General features: G+C 42.7%; 3 protein-coding genes across 4 annotated transcripts in view; 1 reads left to right on the forward strand and 2 right to left on the reverse strand.

Moving 5' to 3' along the window:
• The window catches only part of LOC111673643 (uncharacterized), a 23,192-nt gene extending 13,153 nt beyond the window's left edge, over window positions 1–10,039 (forward strand). The window contains exons 2-7 of one of the 2 annotated variants that reach the window (XM_023431475.2): window positions 1,117–1,189; window positions 1,318–1,471; window positions 2,059–2,219; window positions 2,393–2,599; window positions 2,776–2,957; window positions 3,205–8,971. In XM_023431475.2, coding sequence (XP_023287243.1) covers window positions 1,132–1,189; window positions 1,318–1,471; window positions 2,059–2,219; window positions 2,393–2,599; window positions 2,776–2,957; window positions 3,205–8,760 — 6,318 coding nt within the window. In that variant the 5' untranslated portion in view covers window positions 1,117–1,131 and the 3' untranslated portion in view covers window positions 8,761–8,971. Of the gene's footprint in view, window positions 1–1,116; window positions 1,190–1,317; window positions 1,472–2,058; window positions 2,220–2,392; window positions 2,600–2,758; window positions 2,958–3,204; window positions 8,972–9,908 lie in introns of those variants that run through there. The other variant, XM_087169934.1, reaches the window with a different exon arrangement.
• A 286-nt stretch (window positions 10,040–10,325) lies between these two features.
• On the reverse strand, window positions 10,326–17,483 carry pks1 (polyketide synthase 1). Its single transcript, XM_023431466.2, has 6 exons — window positions 17,426–17,483; window positions 17,176–17,329; window positions 16,934–17,094; window positions 16,629–16,832; window positions 16,347–16,528; window positions 10,326–16,254 (listed from the first exon to the last, which is right to left on the reverse strand). Exons 1-6 carry the CDS (start codon window positions 17,481–17,483, stop codon window positions 10,756–10,758), a joined length of 6,258 nt encoding a protein of 2,085 aa, XP_023287234.1. The 3' UTR covers window positions 10,326–10,755.
• Window positions 17,484–18,195: 712 nt separating this feature from the next.
• Window positions 18,196–25,111, reverse strand: LOC111673658 (ATP-dependent zinc metalloprotease YME1L1-like). Its single transcript, XM_023431487.2, has 18 exons — window positions 24,923–25,111; window positions 24,183–24,302; window positions 23,593–23,761; window positions 23,389–23,490; window positions 23,160–23,269; window positions 22,927–23,077; window positions 22,684–22,791; window positions 22,140–22,313; window positions 21,873–22,025; window positions 21,649–21,781; window positions 21,484–21,546; window positions 20,790–20,902; window positions 20,465–20,620; window positions 20,158–20,309; window positions 19,942–20,068; window positions 19,701–19,774; window positions 19,355–19,441; window positions 18,196–19,246 (listed from the first exon to the last, which is right to left on the reverse strand). Exons 1-18 carry the CDS (start codon window positions 24,956–24,958, stop codon window positions 19,106–19,108), a joined length of 2,169 nt encoding a protein of 722 aa, XP_023287255.1. The 5' UTR covers window positions 24,959–25,111; the 3' UTR covers window positions 18,196–19,105.
• Between the last annotated feature and the right edge of the window lie 27 nt (window positions 25,112–25,138).

Raw genomic sequence — 25,138 nt, forward strand, 5'->3', positions numbered from 1 at the left:
AAACAAAGATTACAGCTAAATATGTGCATCACCTACCCAAACCAAAAAAACCCTAATCCTGTCCAGGGAAATCATTGATTGAACTTGATCTGACTCTAAAGAAAGCGAAAGTGCTTCAACAGAAATAATTTAAATTAAAGCAAATGCAGGAATTTAGATGTAGGAAACATTGTTTTTTACAATCATTTCTACATGTTTTCATATGCTCTGTTTGTTCTGAGGATGTTTGGAGTTGCACAGTGTCCAAAGGAAACTTTACATACATTGTTATTGTCATTTATTTATTGGATTGTGTGTAAAAAAAGAAGCTGAGGGTTATTGGATGTTTTAAATCATCTAAAGCCTGTGATTAAAAAACTAAAAGCTTTTAAAAAGTTTTTCTGCTTCTTTGTTCCAGTTTGTTTCAGTAACATTTTCCACATCTACCTTGACCTTGACCTAATCAACAACATAAAGTTAATATCAACTAAGGACACCCTCTTCCACAGTGTGTATTGTATATATTATGTAAGGTATTGGAGTATTGATAACATTGTTGACTACATCGCCTATTTCTTAATATTTGCTATTACTTGACATAAAGTTTGGTAAAATATTATTATTGAATTTATCAAATTTAAGAGGAAAGCAATGAAAAGGTTTAATTTGAAACCAAAAGAATAATTCAAAACCGAATGTCCTTTATTGATTGGTTGATTGTCAGTTGTGGAAAACTGTGATAAGCTTCGATGAGATGAGACCTAGAGTCGCCTCTTTGTTGTATATAACATATTGATTTACTCATTAAACTTAGTCTAATCATTTGCTAGGCACCATAAATGTGTTCACTGAGGTCCTTCATCTCCATGGCCACGTATACAATCAATCATTAATGTTTAATAGAGAAAAGAGACTGGCTATAAGAATCAGCTGCAGGTCCGACAGCGATAGCATCACCGGGGGAAACGGCAAACGGTATGGATGTAAGGATGATGTGGTGCATGACTAAACTGGACTAATTACGCAAGTCTTACAGAAATACTAACCACATTAGTTTCTGGATGTGAAAGAGAAATGGAGAAAGAGGAGGGATATTGACATGATGGTGCAGTAAAGGTTTTTGATTTTCTGTCTTAGTGATGTACAGTCAGGATGGAGGAAGCTGAAGACGGCATTGCAGTGGTGGGCATTGGATGCAACTTTCCTGGGGGTAAGCCACGAGATTTGGGAGCTGTTTGTTTTTCTTCTTTTCAACGTAACTTGTATATATGAAATCAGGTAACTACAAAATGCTGAATACAAACAGCTCGCTTTTCTGCTTCCTGTGTTTCCAAACAGGAGAAGGGCTTGACAATTTCTGGAAGGTTCTTGTGGATGGAAGAAACTGTTCTGTGCCGATTCCCAAAGAGAGGTTTGACCTGGCCGGCTGGTATGACCCTGACGACAACAAAGCGGGTAAATCCCGCACAGCCAAGGCTGCTCTCATTGATGGGTACGGTATTTCAGTCTTACTATAGAACCCATCTAGATAAACCTGTGTTTTGTAAACATGCAATAGATAATAAATTATATTTTAATGTTGTTTGTATGTTGTTTGTGTGTATATTATTTATTTGTGCATTTCTTGGTAGCCGTGACTTTATATGCTCTTTACACTGAGTTAATGAGAAATGTTGATTTATTCGCTTGACTTTTCCAAGTGTTAAGTGATTGTGATGAACTCAGGTGTGCATAGCTCGTTGAATGTCACTGATTGAAGATTACCAACAGGTGTGGGGATACATATATATGGACGGTCTTTAAACCAAACACACTAATATATAAAATCTAAGAAAAGCAGTGTAACTCCTGATAGAAGTGTTTTAGTTTCCTCACATCCAAAACTTCAGACTTTGATATTTACTCAAACCAAGCAAGAGGTGTTTGGAAAGCTCCTTCTTCATATTTTAAGTCTCTCACATAAAATAGATTTTACTTTAAAGTATAAAAGAATTAAATGAATAAATATACATGGAGAGAAATAAACATATTTATCAAAAACTTAAATTGATCCCAGCAGTTTTGATCAATTGCTTTCAGGTTCAATGAATTTGACCACAAGTTCTTCGGCATCAGTGACAGTGAAGTGGAACAAATGGACCCTCAACAAAAGCAGCTCCTTCAGTGTGTTTACAGAGCTTTGGAGGATGCTGGGATTCCTATGGAGAAGGCCAGTGGGACCCGGACAGGAGTGTTTTTCGGTGAGACAGTAAAAACATACCGGCTTGTCATGACTAAAGATATAATTATTTTCTGCATTAATATTTTTTCTTTCTTTCCATCCAATTTTTTTTTTAAACTGACTAAATCACCCATTCCCAAATTTCTAAATACTAAAGAGTGATCCAACATGTTTTCCTTTATATTTATATAGGCCTCATGAACAGAGATTATGAAACAAATGCTGCACATGTGCACCCAAGTGTGATCAACCACTGGACTGGCACCGGGCTCGCCATGAGTATAGCAGCAAACAGAGTCTCGTACATTTTCAACTTTACTGGGCCCTCGATGTCCATAGACTGTGCCTGCTCATCCTCCCTCGTGGCTCTTCATCTCGCCTGCCAATCCATTAAACAAGGTCCGTCTGTAGTACATGTGTAACTGATGGCAATAGCACTTTGGAGAGTAATGTGTAATCGTAACTCTAATGGAAATTCATACCTCAGGATTGTAATTTTTATGACAAGGATCCGTGTTAAAAAGGGCATTAAAATATTATTGTGTGCGATAATAAAATGTTTTTGATCTTATCAGGTGACTGCGATATGGCTGTTTGCGGAGGAGTCAACTGTATCATTGAGCCCAGAGTGTTTGTTGCTCTCAGCAAGGCCAAGATGATCTCACCCGAAGGGACCAGCAAACCTTTCTCCAACAGAGCAAATGGCTACGGTCGAGGGGAAGGCTGCGGGGTTGTTCTCCTCAAGCCTCTGAAAAAGGTCAAAATAAATGTGACAATTTCCATCCTTACTTTTTTTTTATTAACATCAGACCATATCAGATATAAGAGCAACATCAATTAATAACTGACTCACTCAGTATAAATTAACATTTTATTTCTTTTAAATATTAACCAGTCTGAATAGCACCCATAAATGTTATTAGTTAACCCTGTGTCTCTTGTAGAAGTTCAGAACATATTTATACACAATTTGAATCAGGACTAAACTGGTTGTTTCTTTACAGGCAATACAAGATCATGACCATATCTGGGGTATCATCAGCAAAACAGCGGTCAACCAAGACGGACACATGGTCACTCCAATCACCAAACCCTCCATGACGCAACAAGAGGAGCTGCTGCGAAGAATCTACTCCGAGTCTGACCTTGCAGACGTTCAGTACATAGAGGCACATGGGACTGGAACCCCAGTCGGAGACCCAACGGAAGCAGGGAGCATCTCCAACGTAATCGCTAAAGCCAGAGCTCCTGGTTCAGAAGCACTGCGGATTGGCTCTGTGAAAAGCAACATCGGACATACAGAATCTGCAGCTGGGATGGCCGGGCTCATTAAGGTTCTGCTAATGATGAAGCACGAGACCATTGTTCCCACTGTTTTCTACTCTGAGGAAACTGCCAGTGTCGATGCCAAAGCCCTGAACATCAAGGTTCCCAAGGAAGCGGAAAAGTGGGAAGCCTCCGGTGCAAGAATCGCAGGGGTGAACAACTTTGGCTTTGGGGGAACGAATGCACATGCTATTGTCAAACAGTACAAACAGTCGCCCACAAGGCAAAAGAACGATGAGACACAACCAAAGTACTTCGTCATGTCGGCAAATTCAACAAAATCTCTCTCCCTGATGATGGAAGACACCGTTAAACAGCTCGAGACAGACAGTGGAGTTGATCTAGACTCTCTGCTGTACACATCAGCTTGCAGAAGAAGCCATCTAAAACATAAATACAGAAAGGCCGTCACGGTGTCATCTGTGGTCGGTCTTAAAGAGAAGATAAGCGTTGCTCTGAGCAAAAATGTCAGCCCATCCCAGTCAGATCCGAGATTAGTGTTTGTGTTCTGTGGAAACGGCGTTACTTACCATGGCATGTGCAAGCAGCTACTACAACATGAGCCTGTGTTCAGAGATAAAATCAAAGAGACTGCGCAACTTTTCAAAAGGCTGAGCACACTGAACATCCTGGAGACACTCGAGAGCGAGTCTGAGAGTGCTGACTTCAAGAACCCAGAGGTTGTCCAACCTTTACTCTTCGCCATCCAGGTTGGCATTACCACGCTACTCAGGCGATGGGGTGTCAAGCCTGACGCAATACTCGGACACTCTGTGGGAGAGGTTGCAGCCGCTCACTGCTCGGGCCTCCTCTCTCTTGAGGATGCAGTGAAAGTCATCTATGTCCGTAGCACCCTCCAGAGCAAAGTCACCGGGGGAAAGATGCTCGTGATCAGCAACATCGCGGTTTCAGAGGTAACCGCTCTTCTCCCTCGTTACTCTGGTAGAGCCTGCCTCGCTGCGTTCAACAGCCCGCAGTCTTGCACCCTCTCAGGTGACGCAGACGCAATCAAGAGCCTCCACGAGGAGCTAAGCACCTCAGCCAACAGTCAGAACCTGTTCCTCCGTGTGCTGGATGTCCCCGCTGCTTACCACAGCCACATGATGGATGCGATTCTGCCAGAAATCAAGGAAACACTTGGCTCCTTACGGGTGAACGATCTCGACACAGAGTTGTTCTCAACAGTGACAGGCAAGGAAATCGAGCAGGGGGATTTCTGCACAGGTGAATACTGGGCAAGAAACATTCGCAAACCAGTGGCGTTTGAGCAGGCGGTGAGGTCGGCAGCTAAAGGAATGAAGAATACCGTCTTTGTGGAGATTGGGCCAAGAAGGGCGCTGCAGAGAAACATCATGGAAACTTTGGGTAACAACACGGCTGTTCTGGCCTCGGTGCAGCCAGAGAAAGATCATGAAACAATGACATCTGTTGTGTCGAAGTTGTTTGAACTGGGTGTTCAGGTAGATTGGAACACCTTCTACAGAGGATACAAGACAATGCCACTGCCTTTCCCGAAATACAAGTTTGACTGCTCAGACAGAGATGTTATCATCGGAGCAGCACAGAAAAACACAGTGAGCAATCATCCTGTGCTCTGTCAGACAGGAAGTGAAAGCAATATTTTCAGCTGTGATCTGATGTCGGACTCTTGTTTCTACCTGAAAGAGCACAAACACAACGATATACCCATCATCCCCGGCGCCTTCTATGCGGAGCTGGGCTTAGCCGCAGTCATGGCCACTGCCAAACCAAAGGTGCCGCTCAACTCACTAAAGCTCGTTGTCAATTTTCACAGTCCATGTGTTTTAGCCCCAAATTCGCCTGAAGTGAAGGTGCAACTGGAACAAACAGAGAAAGAAACCAGTTTCAGGGTATTCTCCCCATCTGCCGTGTACGCATCAGGCACAGTCGTTTCCAAAAGAGAGAGGCTGATTGACGAGCAGCATATTTCACTGAGCTCCATCTACAAACGATGCAAATCTGTCGTGAGCTTTCAGGAGTTCTACGGGTATCTGTCTCAAGGAGGCTTCCAGTATGGAGACGTCTTCCAGAATAAGGCGACTGTGCACTATGGAGAACATCTCAAGGAGGCTTTTGCAGTCATCTCGGTTCCGGAGGAGCTGCGGCCTCAGTTGCATGACTACTGCATTCATCCTGTTGTGTTGGATTTTCTGATGCAGCTTCTCCCGGTTACAGTGGAGCACATTTTTGCTGGCAGGCCGGGCTTTCCTGCCAAAATAGGAAGTTTGACAGTGTTTGAACCTTTGCAAGAGGAGATGATTGTCTATCTGAGAGCGACTGATGTGGGCACTGATCACTTTGAGGTTTGTGGATGCTTTGCAGATAGAGAGGGCAGAGTGTTGGTTGAAGTTAAGCATGTGATAATCAAGTATCTCGGCAGTCACTCTCATGTGGTTGAGGAGTACTTCTACCACAATGCCTTCAGTGTCGTACCTGAGAGTATCACATATGCTCCTCCTCCTAAAGCCTTGGTCTTCTGTGATCGTATTGGGATCTCTAAAGGCCTGCAACAACATTTGGACTCGAGATCTCGTTACATTTTATTCACACATGCAAAAGATATCTTGAGCCATGGCTTTCCCTCTCTATTGGCAAAACTTGATATCACAGATATCGGGAAAAACTTTGATGAGGTCTTGTTTTTGTGGGGCAAAGAAAACCTGACTTCGCTGGCAGCCGATGTCGTCCTGCAGAATTTGGTAAACTGCTGTGAGATCTTCCGCCAGATAGTCCTTGAGCTCAAGCAAATTCACTTCCCACACTCCATCAGAGCAGTAACCTACTGTTCCTCTGACATCACTTTAGACTACATAAGTCCAGGTTTTGCTCTTGCTGGTATGACGAGATCATTTGCTGCAGAGATACCAGATCTTTCATTTCAGCTGATTGATATAAGCACTGTCTCTGCCAAGGACATTGCAGCTCTGTCTCAAGTCCTACAATCGTTCCCTTGCAGCAAGTACCCAGAGTTGGTGGTGAAAGATGGGCTGATTTTGAAACCTTCCATTGTCCGTACTCCACCCAAAATCACTGAAAGTTCAGGGGGCAGTTTTACCTCTACAATGCATGAGCCCTGCATCCTTCAGACAGCCGATGCACATAAGATAACTCAAGTGAGTGCCATTCTCTTTGACGAAGGGGCCCAGCCAATCAGTAACGCATACGTTGAAATCCGGCCTAGTAAGATATGCGTTCATTCATCTGATTACTTCCCTGTCAGTGTTTCACACCTGACATTTGGACAGACACTGTACTGGAACAAACACTCGTCACAGAATCACAAGCTGCTGGCTCTTGATTTCAGTGGTACTGTCACAGCTGTGGGAAAAGATGTCAAGAAACTCAAACTGGGGGACCACATTGCTTCCTGTTATCCTGTAGTGGCAGCCAACAGGGTCAGAGTACCGGAGGACGTGTGCTACAGCACCAAACGATTCCCATTCCTTCACAGAACACCCTGTGTTTCCTACTTTGTGCTGGCATGGGAAATCGTGCATCGAGCCTTGCCCAAAGCCAAACATCATCTAGGAATCATATCCTCTGTCCCCGACTCTGCTCTGACAAAAGTCTTGGTGCTTACATCTTGCAAATCAGGCTGGAATGTGGTTGTTGGAACACAGTGTAATGGGTCTTTTGTAGATGTCAATCAAATTGACGCATTTGTCGTCCTGCCTCCATTTGATGAATCCCTGTTTGGCAAAATTTGCGATTTTCCAGGCGTCCAACATGTTGTCATCGTCTGTGAATCTCAGGCGCAGGGCTCGCTTGCTCAGGACGTGCTCCACAGTGTAAAGGAAAGTGTTCACGTGCAGACAATTCAGATGCCAGTCATTTTGCAAAAAGGATCCTTGAGAGCACAAAGGCCACACATTCATCACTGGCTCAAGTCCTTGAACTTGAGCATGAAATTTGCCCTTAAAAGCTTCACCTTTCAGGGCGTGAAATCTGACAGCATCAAGAGCCTTAATTTTGAGGAACAGGAATCGTACTTCAACTCAGAGAAACTGGCTGTAGTGTCTCTGGAAAAAGATGTCAGTGGTGCAGTGTCTGAGATTCCACTGCTGCCAACAAAAAAAAAACTTTTCCATAGGAGAGCAGTGTACATAGTGGCGGGTGGTCTTTCTGGTCTGGGCTTTGAAACCGTCAAGTTCATCTCGCAAAGAGGGGGCGAGTATATTGTCATACTCTCCAGGAGCAGGCCCACACCAAATGTGCAGCAGGAGTTACACAATGTAGAGAACCAGTGTGGAAACTGCATCACTAGCATGGAGTGCGACATATCCATCTCTGAGCAGGTGCATAAGGTTATCAGTGTCATTGGCCAGAAGTTCCCTGGTTGTCCAATCAAAGGAGTATTTCACAGTGCAGTTGTGTTGCATGACGGACTGATTGAAACGCTGGACGGATCCCTCTATGAGAAAGTTCTCAAACCAAAAGTAAACGGTGCACTTAATTTGCACCATGCGACACAGCACTGTCAGTTGGACTACTTTGTGTGTTACTCCTCCATCTCAGCCTTTCTGGGAAATGCATCACAAACGAACTATGCAGCAGCCAACACGTTCCTCGACATGTTCTGCCAGTACAGGCGCAAACTCGCGCTGCCCGGACAGTCCATCAACTGGGGAGCTCTGAACCTCGGCCTCCTTCTCAACAAGGAGCATTTCCAGCGATTTCTAGAGGCGAAAGGGATGATGGTATTGAATGTGGCTGAAATTCATAAAAGCTTGGAGCAGTGCCTTGTGCTCAACCGACCCCAACAGGCCATTTGCAGGTTCCACTTCAGGAACATCAGGTACAACATCCTCTCTCAAAACGCGGCCTTGACCATGCGCCTGTCCGCCTTAGTGGAGGAGGCTTTTCAAAAATCCAAAGACACGGATTCTCAAACTAAACAAGCCGAATCTGTGTCACCGAAAGAGTACGTCGTCTCGCTCCTCACTGAGACCATCGGCATGGATGAGAGTGAGCTGAAAGACGAATCGCCTCTCTCGTCCTTAGGCATCGACTCCATGCAGGCCATGACTCTGCAGAATCTGATCTTTCAGGAGAGAGGTGTGAATGTGCCTTTGGTGAAACTGTTGGATCCCAACGCCACACTATCAGCAGTGGTAGCCATACTGAGTGAAGGAGCTAAAGGCGAAGACGCCAGTGATAACCCAGTGAGTAGTAACCGCACTGAAGACATAGAGGATCTTTCAACCAGGCTGTAAAAAAAATGACAAAGGCAGATATAATATAAACAGCATCATTAATTTTTTATTTTTTGTAAATGTTTGGCCCTGGTTATTGTTTCAGTTCATTTTTTGTATCGTAGTTTTACATTGTTCTACATTGATATAACCATACACCATTTTATTTTACTCACTTTTTTGGTGTTTTGTATCACAGTTTTATTCATTTTGTTTACTAATATGTTCACAATCAAAATATTACAATTAAATGAAAATTGTACAAAAATGGAAAGTATTAAATGTATAGAGAATAATTTATAAATGTATATTCTTTTATATTATTCAATAATAAATCAATATATAAAGTCAATAAATTTCAATCTTTGAAGCTTTGTCTGTAATTTTTCAAGTCTGTGACAGCCTTTTATCAGCCCGTTTTGTTTTCACTCATCTTTATGGGTCATGGTGACTTCTTATCACTGATAAGCTCAATGATTCTGGCTGATTGTCAACTTTATGATGTTGATGGAAAAAAAAACATATGATACATTATTCTGGCATGTCCCATAAACTGTTTGAACCTATAATTGATCACAACATGTGGACAAAGACAAAGACATTCTCCTGGAGGACAACAGGTACAACAGGTATGGTAATTTAAGGTGTTTACGACAGTGTTTTCCTACTAAAGAAAAAATATATCACAATCAAAGCAGCAATTCCTCCTCTCTGTCATAGTTTGCTGTGACGAACAATTTAGGTTTGGACTTAATTAGTTTGGTCATTTCCTGTTTTGTGTGTCTCGCTCTTACTTCCTGTCGTTGTCCTGTTTCCCATTGTCTGCCCCGCCCTAATATGTTTCACCTGTGTTCAATCACTCTTGCCTTCCTTGTGTCTATTTAGTCTCTGTTTTCCCCTTTGTCTTTGTTAGTTCCTCCTGTTTTCCTCTGTTGTACTTTAGTTCTTGGATTTTCTGTTTTTTTTTCTTCCTGGTTGGTGTATTTTGGTTTCTTGGTTTTTGTAAGTTTCTGTTCTTCCTTCGCTTAATACCTCACTGATTTCACCTACTCTTGGGAGGTCCGCATTTGGGTCCCTTATAACTAAAAAGCCTGACAATCAGGCTGACCTCAATCGTGTGTATAAAATGTTATTTCTAACTTTTTTTTTTTTTTTTTTTTTTTTTACAGCAAACTTTAATGGACATCATTGTAGTTGCAAATATGACACCAAATAACTTGCATCTTGGCAACATGTATAAAGTTTTTGTTTTCATTTTTGTTTCATCATGACACAATAAATCAAACTGCCAGTTTCTCTATTTACTTGATAAGTTTGGTTTATTTAAAGATTACACAAACTCACATTTATTAAGAGTGTATAAATATCGCAACAAAACAAACTTTAGAAAAAAAAGGGGGAAAAAATGCGTTTAAAGTTCAAGACATTTTAATTAATTTTCATTTTGAATCCTATTATATTAACAAAGGAATTAACAGTGTCTCACTGCACCTACGACAAAGTACACAACAAAAACAATGTTCTATGGCAACAAAACACAAGCTCTATCAGGCTTTGGCCATAAATAAAATTAATGTTTAATTAACTGTAGGGTTTGTCTCCTCAGAGGATTTAATGATGATAATAATTAAAGCATAAAATATCTAATCTCTATGATTTAATGAGCTGGTCTGCAACATTATTTCAGACATGATCAAGCTGATTTATTTAAGACTATAAACTGGCTATGAATCACGCCGACAACCACATTTACTGTACAGATCTTTAACAGAGAACATGTCACTAATATAGATATACACATTACAATAAAAATCAGAAAGAAGCACAAGATATCAGTGGAAAAACATTTATATAAACAAGACAAAAAAACAATCTGACTGCTATGAGATCAATGTCGCAGCAGTGAAACCGTGCAGTCGCTGTGCAAAATGTAAAATTAAATCCAAGCATTTTCATGCATTCACAAAGCCATTTCTGACTCATCGTTCAAAGTATTCTTTGTCATAGTAAATTAAATCATCCATTGTTCATTACAATAGTTGCCAAAGTGGCCAATGTGCTGTTAGGATCCAGTATTCTCACCAAAGGTACATTCACCCCTGTCTCCTGGAAAATCTTGTTCTGAAGCGTCATGGCCATCATGGAGTCAATACCCAGCTCACACAGAGCAGAGTCATCTTCCAGCTCATCCACAGCAACACTGCTTATGTCACTGACAATTATTCTCAGGCTTTCATGTGTGGAAGGCAAATGCAGAACTTTGGGTTCATTACTAATGTCATCTCTGAGCTCCATTTCCATTAAAGCTGACAGTCGTTCTCTGAGAGACGCATTTTGTGAAAGAACGTGAATGCTGAGGTTTCTGAAGTTGAACTTACACACGACTTGTTGTGGTCTGTTCATCAAAAGACACTTTTCAAGTGCCTCACGAACCTCACACACATCCATTATCGTCATCCCTTTTGCCTCTAAGAACTTTTGGAAATGGTCTTTGTTCAACAGGAGACCAAGGTTCAAAGGCCCCCAGTTGACGGACTGTCCGGCAAGACCGAGGTTCCGCCGATAATGACAGAACAAGTCGAGGAAAGAATTGGCTGCGGCGTAGTTGCACTGTGAGGCGTTGCCAATGAACGAAGAGATGGACGAGTAGCACACAAAGTAATCAAGTTTGTTGTGGAGAGTTGCAGAGTGAAGATTTAGAGCGCCGCTCACTTTGGGCTGCAACACCTTTCGGAAGAGAGACTCGTCGAGGGTTTCAATCAGCGCATCGTGTAACACCGCGGCGCTGTGAAACACTCCTCTGATCGGACAGGAAGAGAATTGATGTTCAATCTTTGAGATTGCATCCACCACCTGCATCGACACAGAAACATCACATTGGATGTTTAAGATAGAAACCCCATATCTTTTCTGGAGGAGCTCCATTTCAAGCTTCACTGCGTCTGTCGGGATACTTCTGGACAGTGTTGCAATACAACCTCCACCATTATAGGCAATGAACTTCACCGTCTCAAGTCCCAAACCAGAAAGGCCTCCAGTTACAATATAAACACAGCTTTGTTTAAAAAGCTGTCCTGGCCTGGTGAGCAAAGGGATATCAGACACCGGAAAATGAGATTCTCCATCATCTAGAACCACCTGCCGCACTGTTGTCGTGGTGAAATAAGACTCCGAATCTGCGTCGGTCTGCTTCTCTTTTTTGCTTGATAGTTGAAATATCTCTTTTTTCAAAGGTAGAGATACTGAATCAAAACCTAATGACGTTAGCCAGTTAGAGATATTCTTGCTCTGCACCTGCAAATTGGCTCTCTGGAGAACATTAGCCACATCAAGTTTATGCACGTGCACGTGTTCACTCTGTGATGCAAACAAGTCTGCTGAGTGTGAGGATGACATGTGGCTGCTGCATACAAAAACAACATGTCTCTCGAGGCCATCACTGTCTTGTATTTCCTGCCAAGAGTGATCGAATGGGGGCAGGAAAACAAATGCATGACTCTGATCAAAATGTAGAGGTGCTCTGCTGAAATGTGGCTGAGAGGAAACGTTCCAGCCTGACCTGTTTGCTGTCAGAGCTAAAACTTTCATCAGAGCTGAGGCTAAGTTAGAGGAGACAATGGTCAGCTTCCTGTGCGTCTGTTTTACTATAGGCAGCATTCTCTGTAGGATCTCCCATGCCAGTATGAAGTAAGACACGCATGGCGTCTCCTTCAGAAATGGGAGTCTCTTTGTACCGTAGCACACAGCTTCAGGAACTCTAATCTTCGCTGTGGCAGCAACAGGATAACATGAAGCGATATGATCTCCTACTCTTAGACTGTGAACATCTGTCCCAACAGCTGTGACAACGCCACTAAAATCTAAAACCAGAAGCTTGTGACTCTGAGACGTATGCCGGTTCCAGTACATTGTTTTGCTGAAGTCTAAATGTGTGGTGGTGACAGGAAAGTAATCAGGTGAGTGCACGCACACATTGGTGAGCTGAATCTCAACTGACTTCTCTTGGATGGGACTTACATTTGTGTTGAAGGGGACAGCAGACAAGTGAGCGAGTCTGTATGGATCAGTTGTCTGTAGGACAAAGTTGCTCAGACAAACTGACTGCACATCACCTTCACACGAAGCCACACCCGTCATTGGGGTCCGCGCGATTCTTGTTGCCGACGCCTGGCCTTTGGCGATTACGACCTCTTGTTGCTTGCAGGTGTTGATTACATGAACCAGCATTTGGACATCTTCACTGGTCACAGAAGCGAGGTCAATCAGCTGAAAAGAGAGACCTTCCATCTCTGCTGCACAAGCCCTTGTCATACCAGACAGCACAAAACCTGGACTGACATGGTCCACAGTCATTTCTGTCGATCGGTAGGTTATGACGCGGACAGTGCAAGACGGTCTTCTCTCTTTCAAGGCTAACACAATCTGGCGATACAGCTCACAGCAGGTAACCAAGCTCTCCAGTGTCTGCTCAGACGACAAGTGACTGAGGTTCTCTACTCCACAAATGAAGAGAACATTTTCCAAATCCACATTAGCGTCGAGTGAGCGAAACACTAAATCTCGCAGTTGGTCGGACACCAAATAATCTCTGCTCTCCACGACGACTGACTCTGGGTGTAAGTATGGCTGAATTCTTTTAGTCATGTAGAGTTTGTCTTCAAAAATGAGTGCTTTTATTTTGCTATTTTGCAAATCCGACTTGTCAAAAATTGTAATTACTTCATTGTGATAGAACAGCGACTGAAGAACATTCGAGCAATTGCCCAAAAATGAGATCCTCACTCTCTTAAGTTCCACTAGTACTTTCCCCTCTGTGGTAGAAAAGCAACCACACACTTCAAGGAAGTCCGGGGTTTCTTGAGTTGCCCGTAAATATATGACCATTTCCTCTTGTAATGGTCCTGAAATGGCGACACAACCTATAGCTGAAGGGAATCCCTGCTTGGCTGTTAGCCGTCCGGTAGCCACCACTGCAGTCATTTGCAGGAAATAGTCCAGTAACACAGGGTGGATGAAATAGTCATGAAGGTGCTCTAGAAGTTCTCCAGGGACTTGAATTTTTGTCACAGCTTCCTTGAATTCATCCCCAAAATGCACATCATCGAGTTGTTTGAAGACGGAGCCATATTCAAATCCTGCTCGAGAAAGGATTGAATAAATCTCTTTTCTCTTCATAAGCAATTTGCACCTTTGACAGATCATGTTGAGAACAATGGTTGATTCCTCTAACAGTGGTTGGCCATCTGCGATCCTGTATTTGCCGGATGCATGTGTTGCGAGAGAAGACTGTATTTTAAAAGAGGTCTCATTGTCTACATGCTCAAGTACGACTTTCATTTGATGCTGGTCTGAGCTGAGCGTAAAGAGACTCTCAAATGTAACACTGAGCTGCAGCAGAGAAACAGGTTTCTTTGGTTTTAAGCTCGCCATCACCGAGGCATAAGCTAGCTCAACGTAAAACGCACCCGGCACGATGGAAACACCATTATTTTTATGCTGCCAAAGATATGGTGCAGCCTCTAAAGAGAGGTTGCACATGTACTCTTTGTCACATAGCTTTATTTGGGATATGAAGGTATGGGGAGGAAAAGCAGATAATTCGTCACCTTTCCTCACATCTTCAAAATTCAGTTCTTTCTTTGAGTGGTCGAACTGATAGATTGGAAGAGCTGCGGGCGATGTCTCGTAACCCTTGTAGAGTCGATGCCAGTCCACATTTATGCCCAGTTCAAATACTTTTGCCAAGGCGGACAAGATTGTGTCATAATCCTTCTCTGGCTGGACAGAGGAGAGAACTATGGCGCCGTTTCCCAGAGTCTCATGTATGTTCCTTTGGAGAGCCCTACGAGGTCCGATCTCCACGAGGACCACATTTCTCCTAGATTGCTGGGGTTTGGTGGCAGCACGCAGTGTTTGCTCAAATAAAACGGGCTCTCGGATGTTCTTCACCCAGTACCTGCCAGTGCAGAAGTCACCATCTGAACACCTGTCCGCTGTCACTGTGGAAAAAAGTTTGCATTCCATTTCGTTGGCATCTAAAAGATCTATGCTTCTCTCAATGTCCTCTAATATGGGATCCATCATATGGCTATGGTATGCCGCCGGAACATCCAAGATACGGAGGAAGAGGTTTTTATCCGTAAAAAGAATATTTAACCTTTCATAGAGGACATCTATTGCATCTGAATCCCCTGACAGTGTGCAGGACCGAGGGCTGTTGAAAGCTGCAACACAAATTTTGCCGTCGAAGACTTGAAGGATGTCTACTACCTTTTCTACAGCCACGTTACTGACCACAAGCATCTTCCCACCTGTGACCTTGCTCTGAAGAGTACTGCGGTGGTGTAATACTTTAACAGCATCTTCAAGAGAAAGGAGGCCAGAACAATGAGCTGCGGCAACCTCGCCAACGGAGTGTCCAAGTACAACATCAGGTTTGACACCCCAGTGCTTCAGGAGAGTGGAGACGCCAACCTGAATCGCAAAGAGCAGAGGTTGGACAATATTTGGCTTGCTGAAATCATCATCATCATCATAGTTGCCAGCAAGCCATTGACTGACGCTGGTGCTTTTATAACTCTGGAAGAGATTCTCAATTTCTCTGACCTTATCTCTAAAAACAGGAACCTCTCTCAGGAGTTGCTTGCACATACCCCTGTAGGCAACTCCATTCCCACAAAACACAAACACCACCTGGATGTCTGACTTTGTTAGCTCCACCTTTGTCTTCAGCGCAGATTTCAGCCGATGCTGTAAATCTGAGAGGGAAGATGTCAGAAAAGCCTTCTTATATTTGTGTCTGTAATGACTCCGTCCACATGCTGAGGTGTATGACAGCGCCTGTAAGTCAACTGCTTGAACGCTGCAAAGCTTTTGATGGGTGTCGGCGATGGATAGCATCAATGATTTCTCAGAGGCTGCAGATACAACAAAGAGTTTTGGACAGCCTTTTGGGAGCTGTGTGGGAACAGTGGTCTTTCTATACTCTCTTAAAATCACATGTGCATTTGTGCCGCCAAACCCAAAGCTGTTAATCCCGACGACCCTCTTCAATGACCTATTCGTCTCCCATCTTTCAGCTCTAGATGGAATATTTAAATTAAGAGCTTTTACGTTTACACTTGCATTGTCTTCAGAGTAGAAAACAGTGGGAACAATGGTCTCGTGCTTCATCATCAGGAGAACCTTAATGAGTCCGGCCACCCCAGCTGCAGATTCTGTATGTCCAATGTTACCCTTCACAGAGCCGATCCGCAGTGTCTCTGAACCAGGAGCTCGGGCTTTAGCGATGACGTTGGAGATGCTCCCTGCCTCCGTTGGGTCTCCCACTGGGGTTCCAGTCCCATGTGCCTCTATGTACTGAACGTCTGCAAGGTCAGACTCAGAGTAGATTCTTCGCAGCAGCTCCTCTTGTTGCATCACGGAAGGTTTGGTGATTGGAGTGACCGATCGTCCGTCTTGGTTGACTGCTGTTTTGCCGATGACACCCCATATTTTGTTGCAGTCTTTTACGGCCTTTGTATAGAAAGTCAGACCATTAGCACGGTAGCTATTACTTCTACTGTATGTGATCACACGAAATTACATAATTGCAATAATGTTCTTACATTTTTCAGAGGCTTGAGGAGAACAACCCCGCAGCCCTCCCCTCGACCGTAACCATCTGCTCTCCTGGAGAAAGGTTTGCTGGTCCCTTCAGGTGAGATCATCTTGGCCTTGCTGAGCGCAACAAACACTCTGGGCTCTATGATACAGCTGACACCTCCACACAAAGCCATCTCACAGTCTCCTGGTTGAAAAAGAAAATTGAATGAATGAATATTTAAATACCACATCTCGGTAAACTAGCTATTAGGTACGGCTTTTGTGGGGAATAGATAAACAAATACCTTGCTTTATAGCCTGGCATGCTAGATGTAGAGCCACCAAAGATGAGGAACAAGCACTGTCAATGGCAAAAGAAGGGCCAGTGAGATTAAAGCTGAAGGAAATTCTATTGGCAGCCACACTCATGGCCGTTCCAGTGCCGTTGTAGTGGGTTATAGCATTGGGGTTGTTACTTTGGAGCATCTCATAATCCCTGTTCATAAGACCTGCAACATCACAATAAAAAATAAAAAAAATAGAGTGGGTTACAACTTCGTTAAATTGTGTGCAAGAAATTTAACATGTATCATAGAGCGATTGTGGGCACCTATGTAAACTCCGGTTCTGCTCCCGCTGATCCTTTCCATAGCCATTCCTGCATCTTCTAACGCCCTGTATGTGCACTGAAGGAGGAGTTTCTGCTGAGGGTCCATGAAATCAGCCTCTGCTTCGCTGATGCCAAAAAACTTGTGATCAAACTCGTTAAACCTGAAATTATACAGCAGTAGCAGATCCATCAAAATCCAAACATCTCTCAAGGGAAGGATTAACGCGTAGTATAATGCTTACCCGTCTATAAGAGCTGCTTTGGTTGTTCGTGTCTTTCCGGGTTTGCTCTCATCAGCATCAAACCAAAAAGTGGAGTCGAACCTTTCAGCTGGAATATCTACTACGCAGTTCTTCCCTTCCAACAGGACCTTCCAGAAATTGTCCAGCCCCTCGCCTAAAATAAAACAGATGGCGATAATTTACCTCGAATGAAGACAACCACGGAGACAAAATCCTAAATCCTTGCAACAGCATCATAATTGAATCATACCTCCAGGGAAATTGCATCCAATCCCAATGATAGCTATGCTGTCCTCTGCGTCTTCCATTGTCACTTTGAGATGCTCGTGGGGATTTCATTGCTTTATTCTGAAAGCCAAAGAGAAAGCCTCTCCATAGTGAAGCTTGATGTTCAGCCCTGGTTGCTGTCTTTGGTCAGAACTAGTGTGGCTGTGCCCTTTTTATAAACATTTCTGCCAGGAGTCAATGAAAAGGAGCAAGAGGACACAACAATGCCCTGGCTTGTTGCATCTGCAGTTGGCTTCCCTCTGGAACTAAATACACCAATTGTAGGTTAAGATCACTCAAAGACAGCGGTGAATAAGCTTTTGTTCTTCTTTGCAGATTGACAAAAGGACAGTGTGTATACTAAGATTATACTAAATCCTCTGACTGGTAATTTTGAGTGCAACCTGTGGCCGCGCTGTCTCTACAAGAAAGAGCGTTTTACTTCATAGATGTTCCTAAACGTAGCATTACTAAGGTGGACATGACCGCATTGATGCGCGCTTATAAATCACTGCTAACAGCGAGTAGCTGATCTAATTGATATTTCTATATAAACAAATTATTATGCATAAACATGTGTTACTCATAATTATACAAAGAGCTCCTTGCATTGGTTTTTAAGGCCATAGGTTAGCAAAGACAGAAACATAGCTACAAAATAAGGTGTATCTAGGACTTCAAATGCCTAATGCAGCTCTGCGTCTACTGGATGTGTGGGAAAAACTCAAAAATCAATAATGCAGTACACATTCATGAGGAAGAGTAACCTTTATTTGAGCTTCAAGAAGGCCTTTTTTCTAAAGGAACAAACAGAAGCGCAAAGCCAATCCTTTTACACTCTTACAGTATATACACATTTTCCCCTCATTCATCAGTTACAGATGAGCTTAGAATAGGAGGTGAGGGCCTATCGCTAATTTCAGAAAGAGGACATACCTTTGGGCACTTAAATAAATAAGAACATAGATAGCATATGGTAAATGTAACTGAAATACATCATTTAGAGAGAAAAAAAAACTCTAATATGAAGTGTTTGACAATTGACAGCGTTATCACCTGTACCTTGCTACAGCCAAATGGTACATTCTAAATTGAGGTACTTTAAGGTCCTATGGTGTTCACTGGTCTGTACAAGTTTAAAATGAGACATAGAGACATAAATGAAATTAATATCTTTGATACTAATTAACAATGATCTGTGTCCATTGATTTGTCTTAGAACCTGGCTTTGATAGCAAACATGACACTGATGCATAAAACTGCTTCAGAAGTCATTTGCCTTGACGGTAACGGACAACATGCCCTTAACGAAACCTCAAACATCTTTTGTGAATTGTAGTCGACAAACTTGTGATGAACATGTTGTTTTTTTTTGTTGTTTTTTTAATCAATTTAACTGTGAAGTGATTTAAAAAATAATAAAAAAAATCAATATGAAACCAAAGGTCTCTGTTTGAAATCTCAAAAACAAATGACAATTAATGAGATAAAAATTTATATAAAGGGGGTGAAACAATTATTTCAGTGTCATCGTCACGTTGATAATAAGAGGGGATACAAATAAATGAAATACAAGGCCTCCAAAAGGCCTGTGCCTGATTGCACAGATTCATATATATATATATATACATGTTACAAGAGTCTAAAATGTCTAATGAGGTATCTAGTGGTCCAGTGATTTGCCCTCCAGCACCATCTTGATCTCTTTGGCATCCAGAGTTTCGTGTCTTAGCAGGGCGTCAGCTAGCTTCTCATGCTCTTTACTGTAAGTCTTCAGGATGTTTTTAGCACGTTCATACGAGTCCTGGCCGGAAGAGAAAGATTGGTGTATTAGAAATTCATGTTATAATACCATCAGTATTGATATATCTGTAAATTAAAAGATAGTTTGAGAGCGCTGTGGGGAGCCCACCTTCAGTAAAACCCTGACTTCCTGTTCGACGGCAGCTTGCGTCTCGGGGCTCTGCTTGGTCATGTCGCCATAGGTCATGACGCCGAGCTGCAACAAAACACGAATTACATCCTCAGGTTAAATGAACAACAAACATTTCTCATCCATGACTCACTTATAGTTACTGGTCAGTTATAAGCACTTTAAATAAAGATCTAATTGATTAAGTTATGTAGACTAGCTGCCTATAGTGATGTGGGATAGTAAAAGCTCCATAACAGCACTATTTAGTGAAAAGATCTGTCTTCTATGTAAGAGGGAAGGGCCAAAAATGTTCAGTCACCAGCCACACAAATTTAAATTTTACCTTGTCACTCATGCCGAACCTGGTCACCATCATTTTCGCTATTTTGGTTGCACCGTCGAAGTCACTGGATGCTCCTAAAATCAACAATAACCACACATCAGCACTCGTTTGTCTTTGCAGGACATACAGTGGTTAAGAAGAACTGTTTAAATAAGTGGTCACACTGCATTTCTGTTGGTGGTAAAACAACAGGACTGACACAAGACATATCTACTACATCAAATCCTCTTTAATCTCGCACCAGTGGTAATGTAGTCGTCTCCAAAGATCAGCTCCTCTGCTACTCGACCACCCATACTGACGTCCATCTGAGCCAGCAGCTGGGCTCTCGTTTCACTCCAGCGGTCGTTCTCTGGGAGCATGGAAACCTGCGGGAGCGAGACGTGTTTGTTTTAGGACATAAAGAGCACTGGTGAGGACGACTGAATATGATGGGACGTGACAAACTCATGCTCACATGGCCAAGAGTTGGTCCCCTGGGCATGATAGTGGCCTTATTGATGGGCATTGCGTCTTTGGTGTAATAGGCAACGATGGCGTGGCCGGACTCGTGGTAGGCGGTGATGGTCTTATTCTTCTTGTCGATTTCAACGCTCCTCCTCTCCGGGCCTGGTATGAAAAGGACACAATAAAAAGGATTAGAACTGATTAAAAGCTTTTTACTGATTGTTCTTCCTGTCTCTGAAGAATGAAGAACTGGTAATCCTTCTCATGTGACGTGATGCGAGGGCTGCAGAGCAGATCTGAACACCGCGTGCACTCACCCATGAGGATCTTGTCCTTAGCGAACTCCAGGTCCTTCATTGTGACCATCTCTTTCCCGTCCACGGCCGCCTTCAGGGCTGCCTGGTTCACCAGGTTCTCGAGCTCTGCACCAGAGAATCCCACTGTGCCCCGGGCAATAATCTCCGCTTCCACGGCTGTAAAAGAACACACACACACACACACAATAGAAAATGCCTTCTTTATAAAAGGTGGTCACTGTTCAGTAAACAATGATGTACTTTACAGAAAAGCAAACAAAGGTATTCTCTCTGCTTTGAATGCTTTAAAAAGAGTTTTCAGTTGTACTGTTCTCTTCAGACCTACCAGAGTCCATTTTAATCTTGGAGAGGTACCAGTTGAGAATTTCAGTGCGTCCTTTCACATCTGGGCGAGGTACAGTCACCTGCATGTCAAACCTCCCAGGTCTTACCAGAGCGCTGAAAAGTAGTGCCAAAGTTGTAATAATTAAGACTCATAGTAGATTCATTCTTCCATTTTGTGAAATGTCCGACATTACCGCGTCAAAACCCAAATACAAGTAGAACTACACGGCTCCCATGTTACTGTTCTGAACTCAAAATCAACTGATGGGTTTGTAATTCACCGTCAGGGTAAAGCTAGAGAAGTAGCACTGGGTGCAGAACACAATTAAAGTAACGTATACAAATTAGTATGCAAAATTACTGTTTCTGTAGCAGCTGCAAAACAAGCCAGTGGTCAATATATGTCCTCATGTGTTTGTGTTTTGTGTGAATGAAAAGGGTTTGATTCAGACAGTGATATACTGAAACTAGGACAAGGGCAAAAGGATCAATCAGAGGACAGAGGTTACAGAGTGGGAGGCAATAAAACTGGAGCAGTTTTGTATACATGAACTATATGTACATACTGTATGGATTGACCTTTTTTACAGCTTGACCTGTTGCAGGACATCAGCAGGTCATACTTGTTGTTCTAGTTAAACTGGCAAATTAAAAACATGTTAAAAAATATATATTTATTTGAAATGAAAACATACTTATCCAGAGCCTCAGCAAAGTTTGTAGCACCAATGACGATGACTCCTTCATTTGGTTTAAACCTGGAAAATAACAAGACATTCAGAGTAAGGAAATTAAAGTTCTCAGCAGCAATATTTTATTCACACTATGCAGTTTAAAAATGTCACTGCATTCAAACTGACCCATCCATTTCAGCCAGCAGCTGGTTAATGGTTTGTCTGGAGTAAGGATGCATAGGAGACTCAATCCTCTTCCCTCCAACGCTGTCCAGTTCATCGATGAAGATGACACAGGGAGCGTTGGCTTTTGCCTCCTCTGCAAACCACAACAAAAAGAAAGAGAAATTGTCGTCGTGTGGCTACATCCTCACTGGTTCATCTAACTTTCTCAGATCCAGAAAACTTACTGAAAAGGTTCCTGATGCGACCCGCACCGACACCCACGAACATCTCATCAAACTCTGATCCGGAGGCGTAGTAAAAAGGCACATCAGCCTCTCCTGCCACGGCTCGTGCCAACAGAGTCTTTCCCGTGCCTGGTGGACCAATGAGGAGGATCCCTGAGAGGATAACAGAGGAAAATAATTCAAATAACATATGAAAAAATACAGGAAAAGATTATTTGCTAAATTTGTGCAATAGGCTATTTTCCTGGACAAGTTCAGTTATTGTACCTTTAGGCAGCTTTCCACCCAGAACAGTAAACTTCTGTGGGTTCTTGAGAAACTCGACAACATCTTGTAGTTCATTCTTTGCCTCCTCCACTCCTTTGACGTGCTCAAATGTCACATTCTTCATCTGGATGGGGTCGACGGCTGAGTCCAGACCAGATGTGGTGCGGAACCTCACTGTGAAATCCAAAAACAGCTTCTTCAGCACAGCGGATCCAGAAACACTTCCAGCTTCTTTACAGTGTCTCTCAATGATAGACTATGCTCACTGCAGCACACACGTCAATACCATGATCCAAATGTGTGATGCTTTATCCAACTATTTGAATATGCAGTCACGCTCTACATGCACACCATAGGAGAGATATCATGTCTTATTAAGCTGATGGTACACACACCAAAAACATACCGCATCAAATATGTAAGCTAACACTGACTTGATTATAAAAGCTTGGAGACGCTAACAAGCTTTGTTCTCTTTGCAGTGTGCGTGTAAGGGTTTTGAGTTGATGTGCAAGCATAGGAAAGAACGAGAATTGAAACAAACCAGCGTCAGAAAAGGAGCCTTTACCCGAGAGAAACGGGGTTCTTGACAGGCCATAAATACCAATGAGTAGGAGGACCAACAGGATCAACCTGGTTCTCCTCAGAGAGTCTGTCAAAACAGAGGAGAGAAAAAAAAAAAAAAAAGAGTTAGCCATGAGTCCTATCCCTCTTTGATTATATAAGGTTTCTTTTCTTTCTGGATGATAACAGTGGTGCCTGATGGCCAAGTGAGTGAGCCGCATGCCTTGTGTTCTCTGAGTAAAGGCCTGAGACCTCATGAAGCCCTCAGTGAAACCGGTCTTGAAAGCCTCCTGCTGGTTTTCTGGAAGGTTCTTTTGTTTCGTCACTTGGTCCAGTGACTGAACATCTGGTCCCTTGTCCCTCTGGAGGAACCCCTGTCAGGGGACACGGAGGGAGAGTTGGTTAGTTGATCAGTGGGACGTCAGACATTAAACAGACTGCTGGAACTGTGCTGACCTTCATGAAAGCTGGTGTGTAGGCCTCAGACTCCACTGGACCCTCATAAGCAGACTCCATCCGTCTGGTCTTTGTTCTTAGTGTCTTGAAACCCCGACTCTGGACCCATACTAAACAGAGACACAGGGAAAACACACAAAACATGAAATATTACTTTAAATGACAAGCCCTTCATACATGTAGATAACGCTGACACAGCAGATTAAGTATTCAAAAGTTAATTTCTTACCAGGTAAGAATTGTACTTGTGAGCAAACTTCTTTTAGAGGACTATGGTATTGTCTGTGGAATATTGGGGAACCAAAAACCCCCAACCTTCTGTGTGAAAACCCTGTGAGACAAAAAAGTGCAAAAGGTTCGTTTTGCTTTACATGATATAACAGTATGCAACACTAAAAAGATGGATATCCTTTCAACGGCCTGAGCTGCTCACCATGCTTGTTGTGAAAGAAGCTGTCTGCAGAAATGTGACTCGTCCTCCATGTCGAAGGAACAGCAGGAGGTCTTTCTGGTCCTGGTATAGGCAGTAACCTGCTGACCAGCTCATCCAGCTGACTCACCCTGATATCCGACAGGCCAAGGTCCCTCAGACTCACAGTGGGCTGTGAAGAAAGGAGACCCAAAGTAGGTTATCTGCACATTTTGTAAGACAGCTATCATAGCAAAAAATAACTTTAAAAGAGCATTTACAAATATTTATATGACATATTATACTTTTTTTTAGACACATATAGAAATTAACATACTGATCAATACATTTTGCAAATCATCATATTGACAGATAAATTGGTAAAAAAAAACAGGTATTGTTAGGTTTAACAATACATTTCTTGGCTGGTGTGAAATTGAAAAACAAAGCATAATGCTTACATGATTATTACTGTGTTTAAGATAAATGCTATGATTGAATCCAGACATGCTTGTTATTTTTATCTTTACACTGACTTTTTGATTATGATAATTACATATTGCATCCTCATGGAATCACTTAAGTGTGTCATGCATATATGGTGTAAATCTCACCTCTTTGAGAAATGAACTGTGCTCTGGAGTGAAGTCTTTGTGCAGGGCCTGGACTGAGGCTGTAGCCGAGTTCTTCAGAGAGTGGAGGGCATTGATGAGCTGGCCGAGGGGCACTATCATCTGGCAGACACATAACAACAGGAGGGGGGGTCAAGAACAGCCTTATAAACACGTGGTGAGATGTAGCCTATAATATGACATTTAATACATGTACAAAATAGTCACATAAGTTTGTAAACATGTGTCAGTTTTGCTGGACTTCAGGAGAACCTTCCGGGACGTGATGTAGGACAGGACTGTTATGTCAGTGTTATTCAGGCTGACTCTCCACATTGGCCCACATACGTCAGATGTATGCGAGTTATGCAACCTCCGATCTTTTAAGATTAAGTTAGCACCCATGAATTTACCTAAAATCCAGCTCTACCCACATGAAACGTATGGTTAGGTCATAATGGAAACCGCAACAACCTTATCGGGGACCTCCCATTGAAAAGGCGTACGTGATGTCATGCTGATTATAAAGCAACCTAGCTTTGACTTGTTAATGCTAACATTAGCCGAGCTAAGTTGTCATTGACCATAAGCGAATATATGGCAAAAAACAACAACTAACAGTGGCTCTTGTTGTTATAACTCCCTTACAACAGTGACAGCATAACCAAAATACAGATAAGTTGTCAGAAGAGCACACATTAGCATCAGCTAGCTAAATCAAAAGTGCTATCCAGTCGGCTTACCTGCTGTGGCTGAAACGATGTTGACAGTGAGAACATTTTTACCGAATGATGATTAAAAATAAAGATTTGGAGGGCAGACGTATGAGGACAGACCCTCTATATAACGTGAATGAACAAGTCCTCCCACGAGCTGTGTCCTTTTGTTTTCCTTGTTACACAACTTTCAGCGGCTTAGCTAACAACAGCAAATGGATTCTCCGGCGTCTGAGGTCAAAT

Source organism: Seriola lalandi, unplaced genomic scaffold (assembly GCF_002814215.2).
Source record: "Seriola lalandi dorsalis isolate HSWRI2012SDOR001 ecotype SW California unplaced genomic scaffold, Sedor1 jcf7180002054923, whole genome shotgun sequence".
NCBI classification, from domain to species: domain Eukaryota; kingdom Metazoa; phylum Chordata; class Actinopteri; order Carangiformes; family Carangidae; genus Seriola; species Seriola lalandi.

Coding starts and splice junctions, on each gene's coding strand:
- pks1 (XM_023431466.2), bottom strand. CDS start 17,483: ATGGAAGACGCAGAGGACAGCATAGCTATCATTGGGATTGGATGCAAT. Junction 17,330..17,425: donor TGGATGCAATTTCCCTGGAG/GTATGATTCAAT, acceptor GTTTTATTTTAG/GCGAGGGGCTGGACAATTTC. Junction 17,095..17,175: donor AAAGCAGCTCTTATAGACGG/GTAAGCATTATA, acceptor GTATAATTTCAG/GTTTAACGAGTTTGATCACA.
- LOC111673658 (XM_023431487.2), bottom strand. CDS start 24,958: ATGTTCTCACTGTCAACATCGTTTCAGCCACAGCAG. Junction 20,903..21,483: donor TTTGCTGAGGCTCTGGATAA/GTATGTTTTCAT, acceptor ACTACTTTTCAG/CGCTCTGGTAAGACCTGGGA. Junction 19,442..19,700: donor GGTTCGGCATGAGTGACAAG/GTAAAATTTAAA, acceptor GTTTTGTTGCAG/CTCGGCGTCATGACCTATGG.